Below are 15,526 nucleotides of genomic sequence, written 5' to 3' on the forward strand. Positions count from 1 at the left end.
AGAAATGATGAACGTAATTCAGGAAGTATTTCTAGATGATTGTGCCTGTCGTGTGGGCAGTGCTTCTTAGTCATTTCTTATTAGTCACTCAACAGAATTAATAAAGGAGGCCTGATGGTTTATTTGTCCCTGTTGCAGTGGTTTTTGTTTGTTTGTTAGTATTTTGAAATGAGATACTCTTTCAGATTTCACATGTATTCTGTAAGCCCTTGCTACTCGGAGTGAGACCCATAACCAGCAGCGTTGCCAGTTTCCAATGCTCATTCAATAAACAGAATCTCAGGCCCCACCCTAGAAGTACTGAATCAGTACCTGTACTTCAGCAAGATCCTCACCTCTGCTGTATGCACGTTCAAGTTTGAAAAGCACCACTCTAGACTATCATAGCCTTACTGGAGGTTTTGGCTTCATCAACTATACCCATCATTGGCATTCAGTAAACATTTATTAATCAATTCTACATGTTAGCCAATGATTATCCTTGCCCTGTGTGCTTATGGTTCTAATCAAGGAGCTTTATAATTATGGTAGAGTAATTAAAATAAAATAGACAATTCTGAATCTAGTCTCCTTCGTCACCAGACACACCTTAATTTTTTTTGATAGATCTATTAAGATTAAATTGTAAGTTATGAAAGTGGATGTTCATTTTCTTGGAAAGCAGTCATTTAATGTATAGAGACTGGAACAAGGTAGTAATAAGATGCTCACTTGATAAATTCAGATTCATACCTGAGGCTCCTGCTTCATTAGTACTGATAGAGTTTTGCTCAGTTACAGTTTGACAAGACTCTAGGATTTCTTTTAGGGAGATGATTTTGGGGAGAAGGACAAAGTCATAGTTTTTCATTCTGCACTTTCATTTTCGGATCACAGTGTTTTAGGAGAATCTAAGCTCATTCACCAGGCTTTCAATAGAGAATCACATTAATCCTTTTAAGCTCCTTATTCTAATGATTTATTTTGTTGAAAACCATAGTGATCCTCCTTTGAATTTTAATGATTGCTGGCTATTCAGAGATTCATTGTTTTGACTTCCTGTCCTTACCTTTGTTTCCTACATGTCTGTGGGGAACACCTGTCTAATACTGGATCTGCCTCTGGTTCTCACTGGCTTACCAGAGTCACTCAAGCCTATCTCTGAGTGTTAAGCTGAAATGCTGGCTACTCATCCATGACAATAAATGTAGGATATATGTTTGCAGAGATAGGCAGATAGACAGCAGAGGGACAGATAAATGATTGAGTCATTTCCCAGTGAAAATAATATTTTGGATAAGATAGTATATTGTGATCATTAGTTAAATTAGTATTCTTAATCATGAATGTAGTATTGGGATGCAAGACCTGTGGAAAATCTAGTCAAAGGGCTTTGAATGTTGAGGGTGCTATTTTTACCCCCAATTCTGGACTATGTAACCTCCACAAGGCACTGACCCTCCATTCCCTAGTCTTTTAAATATGGCAGTGCTCTTTTTCAAGGACATAGAAGTAATCATTTTACTCAAATGCTGCAAATCCTCAGAAAGGGTTAGCAAATGGAAATAGCCATGATATGTCTCAGGTATGAGCATCAGAATTACATGTTATGTTTTCAAAATCTCAGAAATGGCTATGTCACAAGCTTGAGTTCCTCTTTTGCCCACTGTGTAACCACACAGAGAATTTCTCCATCTCTTTTTATAGGTATCGCCTAGGAACATCATAGGTTTTCAAGAATATATTATTCTAATATGAGATTTTAACAACTACACTGTATTTATGCATAATACATTTTGTGCCTTATCTTCAGGCTTCTGGACTTTGATTCCGAATATCAGGAGCTCTGGGATTGGCTGATTGACATGGAGTCCCTCGTGATGGACAGCCACGACCTGATGATGTCAGAGGAGCAGCAGCAGCATCTTTACAAGGTTAGAGCTACCATTCTTGCCTTTACCTTGCTGTGGAAGATCTGATTAGCCTGACAAGTCTCTCTCTCTCAGGATATCTTTTGCGTTCATTGTATGTATCATGGTGTCTATTAGAATTCCCTTCCCTGTCCCCAAACTCATTTCCATCCCTTGTGTGCTGACAGACTGCACCGACATCATAATTGCAAGAAAGTTCCCTTTATCACATTCTATTTGGTGTAATTCTCTAGAAGGACAAAGATTTATCTTCAAGATGAATAACAATAAATGAAACTGCATTAATAAATAGACTGAAACAAAATGAAGGATAAATGGACTGGTAACATTTAACAAAATGTGTTTTGATTGGAGCACTCACATGGATTCTACCCACCCCCTCAGATCTTTGCAGAGATAAAAGAAATTTGCCTTTCATTTGGCTTGCTGCTTCCAGGGTACAGGGCTTGTCCAATTTAATGTTTATTAGTGTTACATAGCACAGTTGTTGTCATATTAAGTCAATACATTTGAGTGTGATTTAAGAAAACTGGCTTGGAACTCACATTGATTGCAGGCAATCCATCTAATAACTATCTATGTTGTTTTCCATGTCTGTTAATTCACCTTTAGCCTAGAATGTTTTACCTATTCTGCTTAAATAGTCTTAGAAATTCTTACAAAGCAGCCATGTGATTTTGACTGAAAAAAAAATGGTTGCAAGATTCACAGTGTCTGAAAAAGCATTTGGGGAGGGTACAGGGACTTTCCACTGAAATATCAGACTGCAGTAAATCTTCCTCATTTAGGCAATTTTTATTGGAGTAATTCTGACAGTTGTCATCCTTGAATTGCTTTGAGCATATGGCATATTTCAAAGAGCAGATTGTGAATCATAAAAAATAAAATTAATAACTAACCACAGAATCAGCAACAGTATAATGACAAGAAACAACTACCCTCTAGCTTTTTGAAATTTCTTATAGAATAAGAAGTACATTCAAGGTCAAATAAAAGTTGTCTTCTTTCTTCTCCAGTTTTAATCATTTTAAGTTACCTTTCCTTAATATGTTATTTTAACTTTTGCCTCCTCTAAAGATAGATATTTATTTGTACTTTTCAAGGATCTGGTAGACTTTAATTAGTGTCCCCTGGGAATCATCTTAGTTAAGAGAAGATATAAGCTCCCCAGGGACTCAGCCATTGGTGATATTTTACTCCCTAAAGATTTTAACCAACGTTAATCAAGTTTGTTGACTATTAGTTGTTTCCTGTATGGATAGCTGTCCACATTAGCAACAAAGCTACCTAGTATATCTTCTGGCATCACATATTGTTAGAGTAACAATTTTAACCTAGTGTAACCAAAGCTAGATGATGTCACATTTCATGTCGAGATTGGAGATCACATGTAGAAAATGCCTATAAATCAATATTAATTTAGTGATACAAGAATATTTGTTTTATTTCTAAGATTTTTATCTCAGATTTTATTGCACCCATGATGCCAAATAACATTTCTTTTCTTCTTTGATGCATTTTGTATTTTACGCATAAACCAGTGCTATTCTTTGTCAAAATCACATCCATGTCATTTACATCACAATTAATAGGAAACCATTAAACAAAAAGTGCAGTCTTCTTTTGCTTGTGGTTTCCTTGTGAGTGCTCTGCCTGAGAATTCCCATTCTGGCATATTGAAGACCATTATTCCACCCACTCAGTACTTCTGGATGATAGTATTTTTCCAAACATTTTCATACTGGGGTTTTTCATTTGTGACTCATGTACTGTCATCATGTTTCTGCTTTTAGGTGCCTAACATATCTAAGTTCATGAGACTAGCACTAATTTTACATTTGGCTTATAAACAAAATTAAGGACTGCATTAGAAACCAAGGGCAAATGCTACTGTTTTGTAGAGGTTCTTTCTTTATATGAACCCCCAAATTATTCCAGAGGTTTAGAACAAACCTCCAAAGCAACCCTGAGGATATTGATGAAGGAATCATTTAGAACTTGGAGTGGCTCCTGAATTAGAAAAACTGATGGAGTAAAATTAATTTCAGATCTTTGCCAGAATCCCCAGGGATTCTCAGGTTAGGTCGACACATTCAGCATCCCATTTCTCTGTCGTAATCTGCTTTTCTAGGCATCAACTGAACCAATGCCTTGGGGGAGGAAGGTTTGGAGCCTATTGATCATAGAGACCCCTTTTCAATTGGTCCCCAGGCCTTCCTAGACTTTCAGTACCATTTGCAACTACCTTAATCATCTTTAATCTTAAAATTTGTTGGCTCTGAAAGATACTAATGCTTCATCAGCATTTTGCACCAAGGTTACCATTGACATTTGGGACAAAACAAGTTTTTATTAATTTGTGAGATTATAGGACATTCATTATTCATGTTCCTCCAGTCATCGTGACAGCTCATTTCACAGTGTTTCCATCCCATCTCAATTTATCTGCATCATCTTCATTTCTTAAAGTGCTCATGTAACAGCAAAAAAAATGCCTTACACTCCTATTCTATATGTTATTAAGCAAAGCACCTTACATAGTTAATATTGAACTAATAGTTGTTGAATTAAAACAATTAAGGATGGAGATGAAGCTCGTGATCCCTGGTACTAAGGAAAAGAATGAGGGTGAAACTTTTAAGAGAGACCTTCAGCCAAGTGATGGTAAAATCCTATAAACTGTAGACCAGGCCAGAATCATTATTCCTGTCATCATAGATTTAGAAACTTTTGTACTTCTCTCCCTGGAGGGCTCTCTCTATTTCATCCTTCATCTCCTTTCCTGGCATGGATAGTCATGCCTAGACCCCAGTTCATGTTTCATGTAGTCCTAGGTTGACCCCAGAGTTCACATTTAGAAATGTTAGGTTAGAGAAAATATAGTAAGATGGTAGTGAGTGTGAAGCTTTTGTTTGTTTGTTTGTTTTTGTTTTGTTTTTAGCATTTTCAACATTAGGTACTACCTTCCTTCGTGACTTTACATATTTATTTTATACTCTTGTCTCTGCTAGAAAATCATCTGACCTTAACTCCTAGATGTGGAACTTCCCTAGTGGGGCACCTATTGTGATGTCTTGGTTACCCAAAATCAGCAAAATACTCAGGGAACTTTTAAAGAAAAAGGATTAGATTTAACAGGCAAAGAATACAGTGATACAATCTGACATAATTAAAACCTTAATACTACAATGGGCTGTAAAGTGGCTTTTCTGTTTAAAACGTTTCTTGTTATTTTCAGATTGTTAGAAATTTAAGACCACTTTTCTTTCTCATTATTTTAAACTATAGGGTCATTAAAAAAAAACCTGATTTTTATTAAAAGCTAGCCACTCCCTTAACTGTATTTTCTTCTTTGGAGACAGTGAGACCTACAGCCAATGTCTTTTCTTCCCCTTTCTCTGTCTGGCTCAACCTCTGAATGAGGACCTTCTGTGGCTATTTTCTGATAAATATTGGCAGTATCATCAGCTCAGAAAACACAAGTGCAGTCTTTTCTTGTTTTTTCCTTCCTAAATCTGAGAATCACCTCCAAGGAGAATTTACTCCCACTCTCTCACTTTCTCTTCATTCCTCCCACCTTCCTAAGTAGGACAATTTAATTTGTCAAAAGTAACACTGTGATTTTGAAAGTTCAGCTCCTATTTGGACTAGAGTTACGAAGCCAGAATTCATAATCACAGGGAGCTGTCATTCTGCTGGTCTGCATGTGCATTAACTATTAATGGAGAAATATTTAAAACCCACTTGCCAAGGAAAAGCTTCAGTTTTTTCATTTCTGCAGATCAAGCATTATTCTTGGGCTCGGGAAGCTCAAGACACCTCCTCCCCCAGCCTATAAATTTTAGAGACTGAGTGACCCGGAAGCGTCTCCATGATGGGAGAACTAGAGCCCGAGCTGTGATTGTTGCTGCTGTCCTGCCCTCCGCAGCAGACGCAGCTTATTCTGGGCTGCTGACATGGGGTGCCCTGTCAGGGGCTTCTCACCTCACCCCTAAATGCTGCCATTCTCTGCCCACTACGGAGCACAGGTGACTGAGCCCCTTGCCCTAGTGATCCTAGATTGGTGCGGATTCCAGAGACCAAGGATTAATTTCAAGGGCCAAATTCAGAAGTTACAATCTGGCAATTATGGCTATAATTGAACAAGAGCTGTTTTCAAATAGTATGAAGTGCACTAAAACACCACATTTATAGATTTGTTCCTTGAGTGAATGGCTGTGCAGCTCCTCTTCAATCAAGTATTAGATTATATGACTTCTAAGGGGTTAAAAATAACCCTCTCACCTGAAAAATAATACAAAATTAGTACCCACTTCAACCAAGACCTTTATACTTTCAAGGAATTTATGCTGAAGATGTTATACTTAATTTAGAGGGTTAGTTACTCATATTTTCTGCTTTTATGGGAAAAATGAAAAAATGTCCTCTATCTTTTCTCCATTGGTATAAGTATTATACAAATATATTCTACATAAAAAAGGATTAAGGCTCTTCATTCTACATAATACAATGCTCACTAAGCAGGTTCATTACATTTGTATTTTGTTACTGATTTGAGGTTATTTATAAGAATTTACAGGAAAATAACAAAAATATTTTTAACATATAAATACAAATCAGAACTAGGAAAATATATGTAGGCTGGAGTCTATTTCTGTGAGAAAAGTTAATATGTAAGCACATAGACTATAAGATCTTACACAGTTACTAAAGATGATCTTAAAATTTTATCCTGGGTTTCCTGGTAGTGAAAGCAAGGAGGGAAATGTGCCCAACAGCTAAATTTACATTTTCCATGAGAAAAAAAAATTCACTTCTTTGGAAGTGAAATGAAATGAAATGAAAATATTTTCTTCAGGATTTTTTTATATAAAGAGCTAGAATGGTATAGTAGAGAAATATCTAACCACAATATTTCTTAGGAGAAAACTTCTGAACATAATACTTCTAACAAGTTAATTAATTATTTTTTTCTGACCCTATTGCCAAGTAATTTTTAGAGACTTTGAGCACAGCGCTCACCCAGAGGTGGCTCCTTTCAATGATAGTTTTTCCAGATGGAATTAATGAAAGACATTAATATTACATACTGCAAAAGAAGAGATTTTTAGTAAAATGAAAAAGAAATATAAACATTGAAGAGAAATAAAAAGCAGTTGAAATTAGTTAATACAAAGTTAACTAAACACAAAAGAATAAAGGAGTAAATTAAAATCATAGGTAGATGAATGAATAGATAAGAAAATGCAAAGAAAATATAAACAAATTTTTAAAACCAAAATACTGAAAAAAATTGTTTTAGGGAAAAAAATAGATAAGAGAAAAGGGTAAACTTTCAAGGAGTAAATGTTACTTTATAGAATTTGGGTGTGTATTAAAAGATAAGCATTAAAACTTTTAAAGGAAACATGTATGGAATGGGATAAGAACTTCTGGGAAATAAGAAATACAGTGTAAAAGAAGAAAAATGGGACATGGTTGATTTGTTATTTTATAACAATTGATGCCAAAATGATGTTGTCAGAGCTATGAACCAATCATAGAGATCAGATTAATCATGCTATCCCTATATTTTTTAAATTCAACCCTCTGCAATAGTTCTGTTTCATTTTGTTCTGGACCAGATTGATATAAATAATTTCAAGTATGGCTTGATAAATTTATGACTGAACTTGAGCTCCTAAAAATGTTAATGGTAGGCTGGTTCAAAGTCCGGGTCACCATAGCTATGCTTAAAATAGAAGAAAACCCATTAACTTAAAAAAAAAGTCACATATTAGTGTATAGAATAGAAGTACATGTCAAAAATTAAGTTCTATTAATTAAGCCTTATATTGGAATTTCAGTACCAAAATTCCCCACCTTGATTGTTCAAAATGAAGCAAATTACTAGTTACTGAAGCAACCAGGGTAAAAATGTACCAGTTATATCAGGCACAAGAACCTAATGATAATTTTTTACCTCTTTCCCAGTAGATTAATTGTAGAGCTTAATTGTATGTTAGATTAAAACTCCATTAAGATAAGAAGAATGTGCTTAAAATCATTATAGTATTTCAAATAAATTATCTAATCATTTTTAGGATGATCAGAATGGAAAAACCTAGGCTGTCTCCATTCCTATCTAGAAGTAAATTTGTTGTTCCATTTTTATTTAAGTTAAAAAAGTCCTTAGATTAACTGTCATATTAATTTGAGCTTTGATGAATCAGTGTTTGCTATGAATACTGGAATACACACACACACACACACACACATACATATATTTTTTTCTTTTCTTTTCTGAGAGAGGGCAAAGTTTATGTAGAAAATGTTTAGGAGAAGAAAAAGTAGATGGATGTGGTTTCTGAACAGTCGGTGAAACACTGTTTATGCTGAAGCTTATGACTCCTATTTGCATTGGTTTTTTTTAAAAGGAAGAAGGAAAAAAAAAAAAAGAAGGATGCTAAGAGAACAGTATGCCAGGAAATAGTTGGCTCTGTGTGCAGAGGGGCAAGGAAGGGAAGCCCCGCCAGCAGTTTTTGTCTCTGGCGGGTGAGCTACTGTCCGGAAGGTGCGTTGGCGCTCTGGGCTGCCTCTGCTGTATTGTGCTGCTCCCTCTCTCCCTGGCCTGGCCTGTTCTGGCCTAGAGTGGATCAAACAAGCCGTGGGGAAAGTTCCCCTCATTTGCATCACTTCTAGACAGCCCTGTCGTACTCTTTGCTGACAGGAAATCACTGTCTTTGTCACCTTTTCTCAGGGCCCTCCTTTTGGCAGAGATGGGCCATGTGACCACGCTTAATCACAACAACAGGGCTGGCTCAGGACTCAATGACATGTTTTCCTCAGCACTTCAATAAATGGGGTAGAGGAGTCAGGAGGAAATGACTACATTAATTTTAGAGTGAAAAGATAATTAACACTTGAAGGACTAACGCTACAACCTATGGAATTATTATTCAAATTGAAGTTAATTTATCAAAAACTTGTGAAAACTATCTTCCCTAATGCAACTGTTTAAAAAAAAAAAACCTTGAATAGTACAATCTGAGCATGTCGTCGGAGGGAGGATGGGAAGAAGGCGGGGAGAGAGGGGCTTTGGGTGGAGAGTGGAGAGAGAAGGGGGGATAAAGAGAGAGGGAAATCATAGCGGGCATTAGCTATGTTTGAAAAAGCAACTTAAATGGGCTAAAACTTCAACATTTGGGACTGAAGGCTGGAGCATGTAAAAGGCTTACTTAGATGATATGAATAGGACACTGGCAAACAAAAGCAGCAGTGTGCTCCTAGAAAACTGTGCTTAAAGGAGTTTCCTTGGCAACAGAAATGCAGTTCCAAAAGTAGACAGAACTTTCCTCAGAAAACATACTATTAATAACAACCTTCCGGAACAACTTGGAACAATTTGACGACTTGGCAATAATAATGCCAAGTGTTCTGCAAATTAATCTAACACATAACAGTTATGTTTCCCTTGCCCATAATTTTGCTGGACCCTACCTAGAACTCATTGCCTTTCAGTGGCACAAATGTGAAAATTATTTCTAAATGTTATCATGGAAAAAGAAAACCAAAAGAAATGCTAGGGGCCAATAGTGTTTTCAGCCTTTTGGAACCTACCAGAGAACTTCGTTTAATGAGATGAGTTTATTCCAATTAAAGCTACTACATTTAATATCTTTTTTTTTTTACATTTTTTATTGATTCATAATCATTTTACAGTGTTGTGTCAAATTCCAGTGTTCAGCACAATTTTTCAGTCATTCATGGACATATACACACTCATTGTCACATTTTTTTCTCTGTGATTTATCATAACATTTTGTGTATATTTCCCTGTGCTATACAGTGCATTTAATATCTTATTCCAACAGATACTTTGACAAACAAAACTTGTTAAAGGGTTAATGGTTTGAGATTTGCTGTGATGTGAAGCACATCTTGAGGCCACTGGTTATATAAATGTAACACTTCACTAAATACATGCTGGGTGTTATTTTTTAAAGCATCATCATTTCTTGTCAGCCCAGAGAATAAACTAATCTCGGATCTACTTGGCCAATGGGAATCATTTGAATTCTCCTGAAGGCGATACATTTGCCAGCCAGGAAGAAAGAATGTGCCCCTCCTCTAACCTTTCTTGAATCCTTGGATCTAAAGGTTAAAAGTAATCAATATCTCATTGTGCTACTTGGTTTCAGGGTAACAAGTAATAACCATCATGTTAAAATCCAAATGATTACAGATAGCACTTAAATGAGTTGACCTGTTTGGGAGTTTTTATTAATTGCAATCAGGGTAATCATTAGAGTTTGCTAATAAAATTTTGGATTAAATTGAGAAAATTTCAGCCTTTAACTTTTGAAAAATGACTTGACTTAATTAGATGTGAATGTGCACTGTTCCCTCCTGTGTTAAGCTAAGAGATTTGGCTTTAACTCTCCATATTTGTAGATTTCTTTCTGGTTTTTATAAAATAAACTAGAGGAACATTTAAATTCCTTATACAAAAGGGTGTTTGGTTCACTGCAATTTTTGGCTCCTGAACTGCACTTCCTATTTTTAAAATTACATATCTTTAGTGATTCTATTCATATTTAGGCTAATCTGGCTTGAAGCTTGAAAAAAAGTTATATGACATGTGATTTAACTTTACAGACAACCATGGTATGAAATGGGGTTATTTATTTTGTTAAAAAAAGTACCAAATTAAATTTAAAGTTAAAAACCAAGTATTGTCATTGACAAAGGGGGTCTTAATATAAAGAGGATAAATAGGTTTAATGTTCTATATAATTACATTAGGAAGACATTGGTTTTCATAACTATAACTACAAGGAAGTGTATCAGATATGTATGTTATTGAATCCAAATATTTCATCTTTATTATCATTCTAGTTTTTATAATTTATTAGGATTTCATGCATATATTCCTAAAGCAGGAAGGTGGGGCTAGAAGGGTACCTAATTAATGTTTCAGTTATTTCAAAAGAAGTCCTGGTACCTGTTCAGAATAGGCCGGTCAGCCCTGGCCAGGGATGGGGTGGGGGGTGTAGGGAGGGTCAAAGTTCATCCATAGTGCTTCCACAGATAAATTCATTAACCTCCTTCTTTTTTGTCCTTATTTCACTACCATGTCTAACTTTAGAAGGAGGTATATGTGTAGATATCCATGGAACATCACTTTTGGAGTATTAGGAATTCCCCAATCCAGCTATCTCCAGTACTAAATGTCCATACTGCCTTAAATCCCATCCTTAAGATTTATTTCTTTGCTGTAAAAAGAATGTACTGTACTGGATGCAGATATTCTGTGGGTAGGGGGAGAATAATATTGAATTAAATGCCTATCGTAACATCTAGTTTAAATGGAAAGATACAGAGAAGGGAAGACAGAGTGGATAGAGAGAAGAAATCTGGAAAATGGACCATGGACAGATGTTATCTACTTCACCATTTGATAAAAAGGGAAGTGTGTGCTTGTGTGTGTTTGTGTGGTATGAGATAGGAGTAAGGTAGAGGGACAAAGAAGTTAACATTGGTCTAATCTTACTATTTGACTGTGCCAGTAACCTATGCACATTTCTGTATTTAATGCTTACAATGATCATGGATTATTTTTCCCATTTCATGTACTCTGAGCCTGAAATACAGAGGTTAAGTGACTAGTCTAAAAGACACAGAACTAGTTTCTCAGTCAGGTTAGGCTAGGGTTTGCTGAGATAACAAACAACCCCCAAATCTCAAAGGTTTAAACCTACAAAGATTTATTTCTCATATACGCTACTTGTCCATCACAGGTTGGTTATGGGCTTGGTGTGGCATTGTTATTACTCCAGGACTCAGACTAAGAGATCAGCCACCCTCTTAAATATCTCCTCAGTGTGGCAAAGAGAAAAGAGACTTCTGGAGGGTCTCACTCTGGCCATTAAGCCTTCTTTCTACCTGAAAGAAACACATGTTACTTCCTCTCAGAATCATTGGCCAGAACCAATCATGTGACTCCACCCTACTCCAAACTGGATGGGGAAATGCATCCCTACTGTGTGCTGTAAGGCAGAAAACTAGAAATATTTGTTGAGCTGCACTAATAACTACCACAAGAAATAAGTAAATAAGTCAGGGTTTGATTCCAATCTGGGTGGCTTTGATGCCCATAGTCTTTGTTCATATGCTGCTTGCCTGTTCTTTGTTGCCCCATATCTTCTTCTCTACAAGAGGTACAGTTCTTGCAAGAACATTAGTTCCTCCCTCTCCGTGCACATTTTGTGCTAGGATAGAAAGAGGAAAATCCCGTTTCAATGAACGTCTGTAGAAGAAAAATGATGGACTTGGGCTGGTTCTTTAGCCAATCATCAGGCTGTTCTGTGAAAGCCCTCAGACTTTCTCAAGCACCTGAGCACCCTGGGGAAGTGTTGCCATGTTGAGCCTCACAGGAGCCTCATTTATTTTGTCAGATTCAGGAAAGCTAAGGCTGAAAATATTTACATCATTTTGGGAGATGCACTAAAGGCAGCATTTCTGTAGGAAGATTCAACCTTGTGGATCCTGTTATTGCCAAAGGGAGTTATTGAAGAAGTGTCCCCATGGAGAGATGCTCTAGAGGAAAATCATTGGCAGAAAAACTACCTTCAAGTTCTGTCAAGGAAGCAAATTCAGTTCTCAGAAACAACGGCATTCCCAAGCATATTTTTAATAACAGGGGCATTTGTGAAGCTCATACATTCTTAAAATAGGTACTTCTGCAACAGTCTATCCATAATGAGGCACACTGGGGTAGCTGAAAGGGAAGAGTGGTCTTCCTGCTGAACCTTGACTCATTTATGTAAGACACACACACACACACACACACACACACACGCATACACACACACACACACACACACACACACATACACTTTCTTTTTCTAAAGCTAGAAAAGACTCAACCAGACTAAAACCCTTATTGCTTTGGAGATTGATTTCAATGTTTCTTCCAAACCTTAGACCAACAAAGCTTCAGCTTTTCTCCAGAAGTATATCTATATACCCCTGAAACTCATCTGAACATACCATTTCAGCTGCTTCTTAGTTGATTCCATATGCTTATAGACATTCCCATGAAGAAGATTTGTGATTTGTGATATTCCCCTTGTCATTTCATTTTGGCCATTGAAAATGAGAAAGTTTGTGGAAGAGGTAACACACACTTAGTTATGCACACACATTTATGTTTGTTTACACATACACACATGTATACAAAGTATTAACTTGTTTAATTAAAAGAATCTTTCATCAGGTTTGACTATGGGTGAAGTCAGATTCCTTGAGCCAGACTTGCTGGTTGTCCCAAGACATTTAGATCATGCATATATAAATAACTATACAAACTCCTTTCATATATGCCCAGTTTCAGTCTGGAGCCCACATCTATGTTATAAATCTTGGCATACTGGATTTTGCTACCTTCGTTACAGTAGCATTATTCCTTTCAATACTCACAGGTGCCTCCCTGAGAGAGCCCTCTTTGAGGATAATTCAGCCATGAGTACTTTGTTATTAATTAAATACATATTTTGAAATAATGATGAGAGATTTGATTTTGTGGACTGAATTTGAGAATGAATGATTATAACTTTTTTTAGACTTCACACACCAGAAACTGGGTTCATGTCTGTGTTGTTTATTGATATATCTTCAGTGTCTACCACAGTTCCTAGCATAGAATAGAGACTCAATAATTATGTGTTGAGAAACATTTTTCCAATAACATTTACTTAGTAATCTATTAGGTTCTATTAATCAGAACTATGCTATCAATTCATTATTTTTTCAAGAAAATAGTCCTGTTTTCATCCTATGGTAATCGAGTCTAAAACTTCATGGACTTTCTTATATTGTATGTAAAAACAAAAACAAAAATTTCCTTCCTTGGAAAACCAATGTGCATTACGTACAGTTCTTAATACTTAGAGTAATCAAATTTGCCAGGTTGATAATCAGGGAGAAAAAGGTGAGTGGATGGGAGGGACCCAATGGCATCCATGTCTAAGACAAATGGTACAAAATGTACAACTAATCACCATGATTCTATGGCTAGTCTCCAACCTCTCAAGCTGTAGTATTTACGCATGTATTCTTGATTGTGTAGACAATCTCAGTATAATGGTTTATATGTATGAGGATAACATGAATCGTGCAAATGTGAAACCTAAAAATAGAGCAATAGTTGTATATGAACATGGACAGTCATTAAAAATGTTAAATATATCAGCACAGTTTGTTCTTGCACCATAGTTAGCAGGAGAGTTTATTGACACTTTCATTGTAGAAAATTAGGTTTGACTTCAGGAGAGTGTGTGTCTAAAAATGTCATCATGAAGGGAGTGAGAAAAATAACACGAGATTTGGACCTGAGCTGGCTCTTTAATCCAAGTCCCTCATGATGAGGATGAAGGGGGAGAGAGTCTAAAAGACTGACTCATCTTTCCAAAGCGCTAGCGAGCTAATTCAGAATATGAAAATTAAAAAATAAAATTTCACTGCCATAATGTCAAGAGAAAGCTGAAATGTAGCTTTGAAATTTTCTCTCACTCGTTTATTTAGAAAAGGTTTTATACTCTATTTTTTAAAATAATCCTCATATATGGTCATTTATACTTTTTGCTTGGTGATTAATTGTAAGCTTTCATGATTTTAATCAATTAAGAAAAGGTTAAAAGATGTGCCATTTAAACTTACAATTTGATAAAGATTTGTACTGAATTCACTTCTTGCCCCTGTTGTGTCCACCTTGCCATCCTTTTGGGCTCACTGTCTTCCCATTGGACTCTATCCTTCCTCCTCGGCTTTCTTCAGCTGGGACATGCTGAGATGGGAAAATACGCATGAAGAACATTTCTCTCTGTATGATTATTCTGTCCTCTTCTTCAGTCTCTTCAGCCTGGTGATGCTAAAGACCCATTCTGTGAATCTCTGGTTTTCTTATAAACCACAAACAAAAATCCTCATGTTCAAGAAAACCTGAGTGTAAATGAATCTCCAGAGTTCAGCTAATTGAATTCTTTCCCTACAACAAGGGAGTATAGCACAAGAGCTGAAATTTGGCTAGCATTTTATAACCCGTGTTTTGATGATAGTTTAAGAGGCTCCATCCATCCAAGTTTGGATTAGAAAAAGAAGTAAAGTATGGAAACACTGTCAGAGTCTCTTCTGTTTACAAAAAGATCCAGGGATACCATGAATAATGCCAGAAATTGCATGTGACAGCCAGCTCTTGTGGGATTTTTGAGCTCACCAAGTTCAGGAAATAGACAGTTACAGAAAACTGATTGGAGTTCAAAGATTTTTTTAAAACATTAACTGAATTGAATAATTGTGTTCCCTGTCCATTGTCCACGCTGATGCTCAGACCCGTGCCCTACTGGGGTGGACATCTCCCCAGAGTTAGGTAATATTTGACACTCAATAAATACTTTCTGAATTGAATCACCTGCTTAATGAGCGTTTCCTCCTAAATCTTCCAAAGTGAATTTCTTAGAGGTTTTATACAGTTATTTACCCATGGGAAGTGAGAACTTTACCTGGAGTTTCAGGCTACAAGTGACCTCAAAATGACCTTTGTTTCATTTCCTCTCTTTCAGAGATTGTTTTTTATC

General features: G+C 36.3%; 1 protein-coding gene across 5 annotated transcripts in view; it reads left to right on the forward strand.

The window, feature by feature from the left end:
* The window catches only part of AKAP6 (A-kinase anchoring protein 6), a 567,738-nt gene that overhangs the window by 389,668 nt on the left and 162,544 nt on the right, over nucleotides 1-15,526 (forward strand). For all 5 annotated transcript variants that reach the window (XR_012073484.1, XR_012073483.1, XR_012073482.1 and 2 more), the window contains one exon: nucleotides 1,793-1,913. Coding sequence is in view for 1 of the 5 variants with exons in the window: in XM_072962897.1 (XP_072818998.1) it covers nucleotides 1,793-1,913 (121 nt within the window). In the remaining 4 variants the exon portion in view is untranslated. The remainder of the gene's footprint in view (nucleotides 1-1,792; nucleotides 1,914-15,526) is intronic.

The sequence above is a fragment of the Vicugna pacos genome, chromosome 6 (genome assembly GCF_048564905.1).
Source record: "Vicugna pacos chromosome 6, VicPac4, whole genome shotgun sequence".
NCBI lineage: Eukaryota > Metazoa > Chordata > Mammalia > Artiodactyla > Camelidae > Vicugna > Vicugna pacos.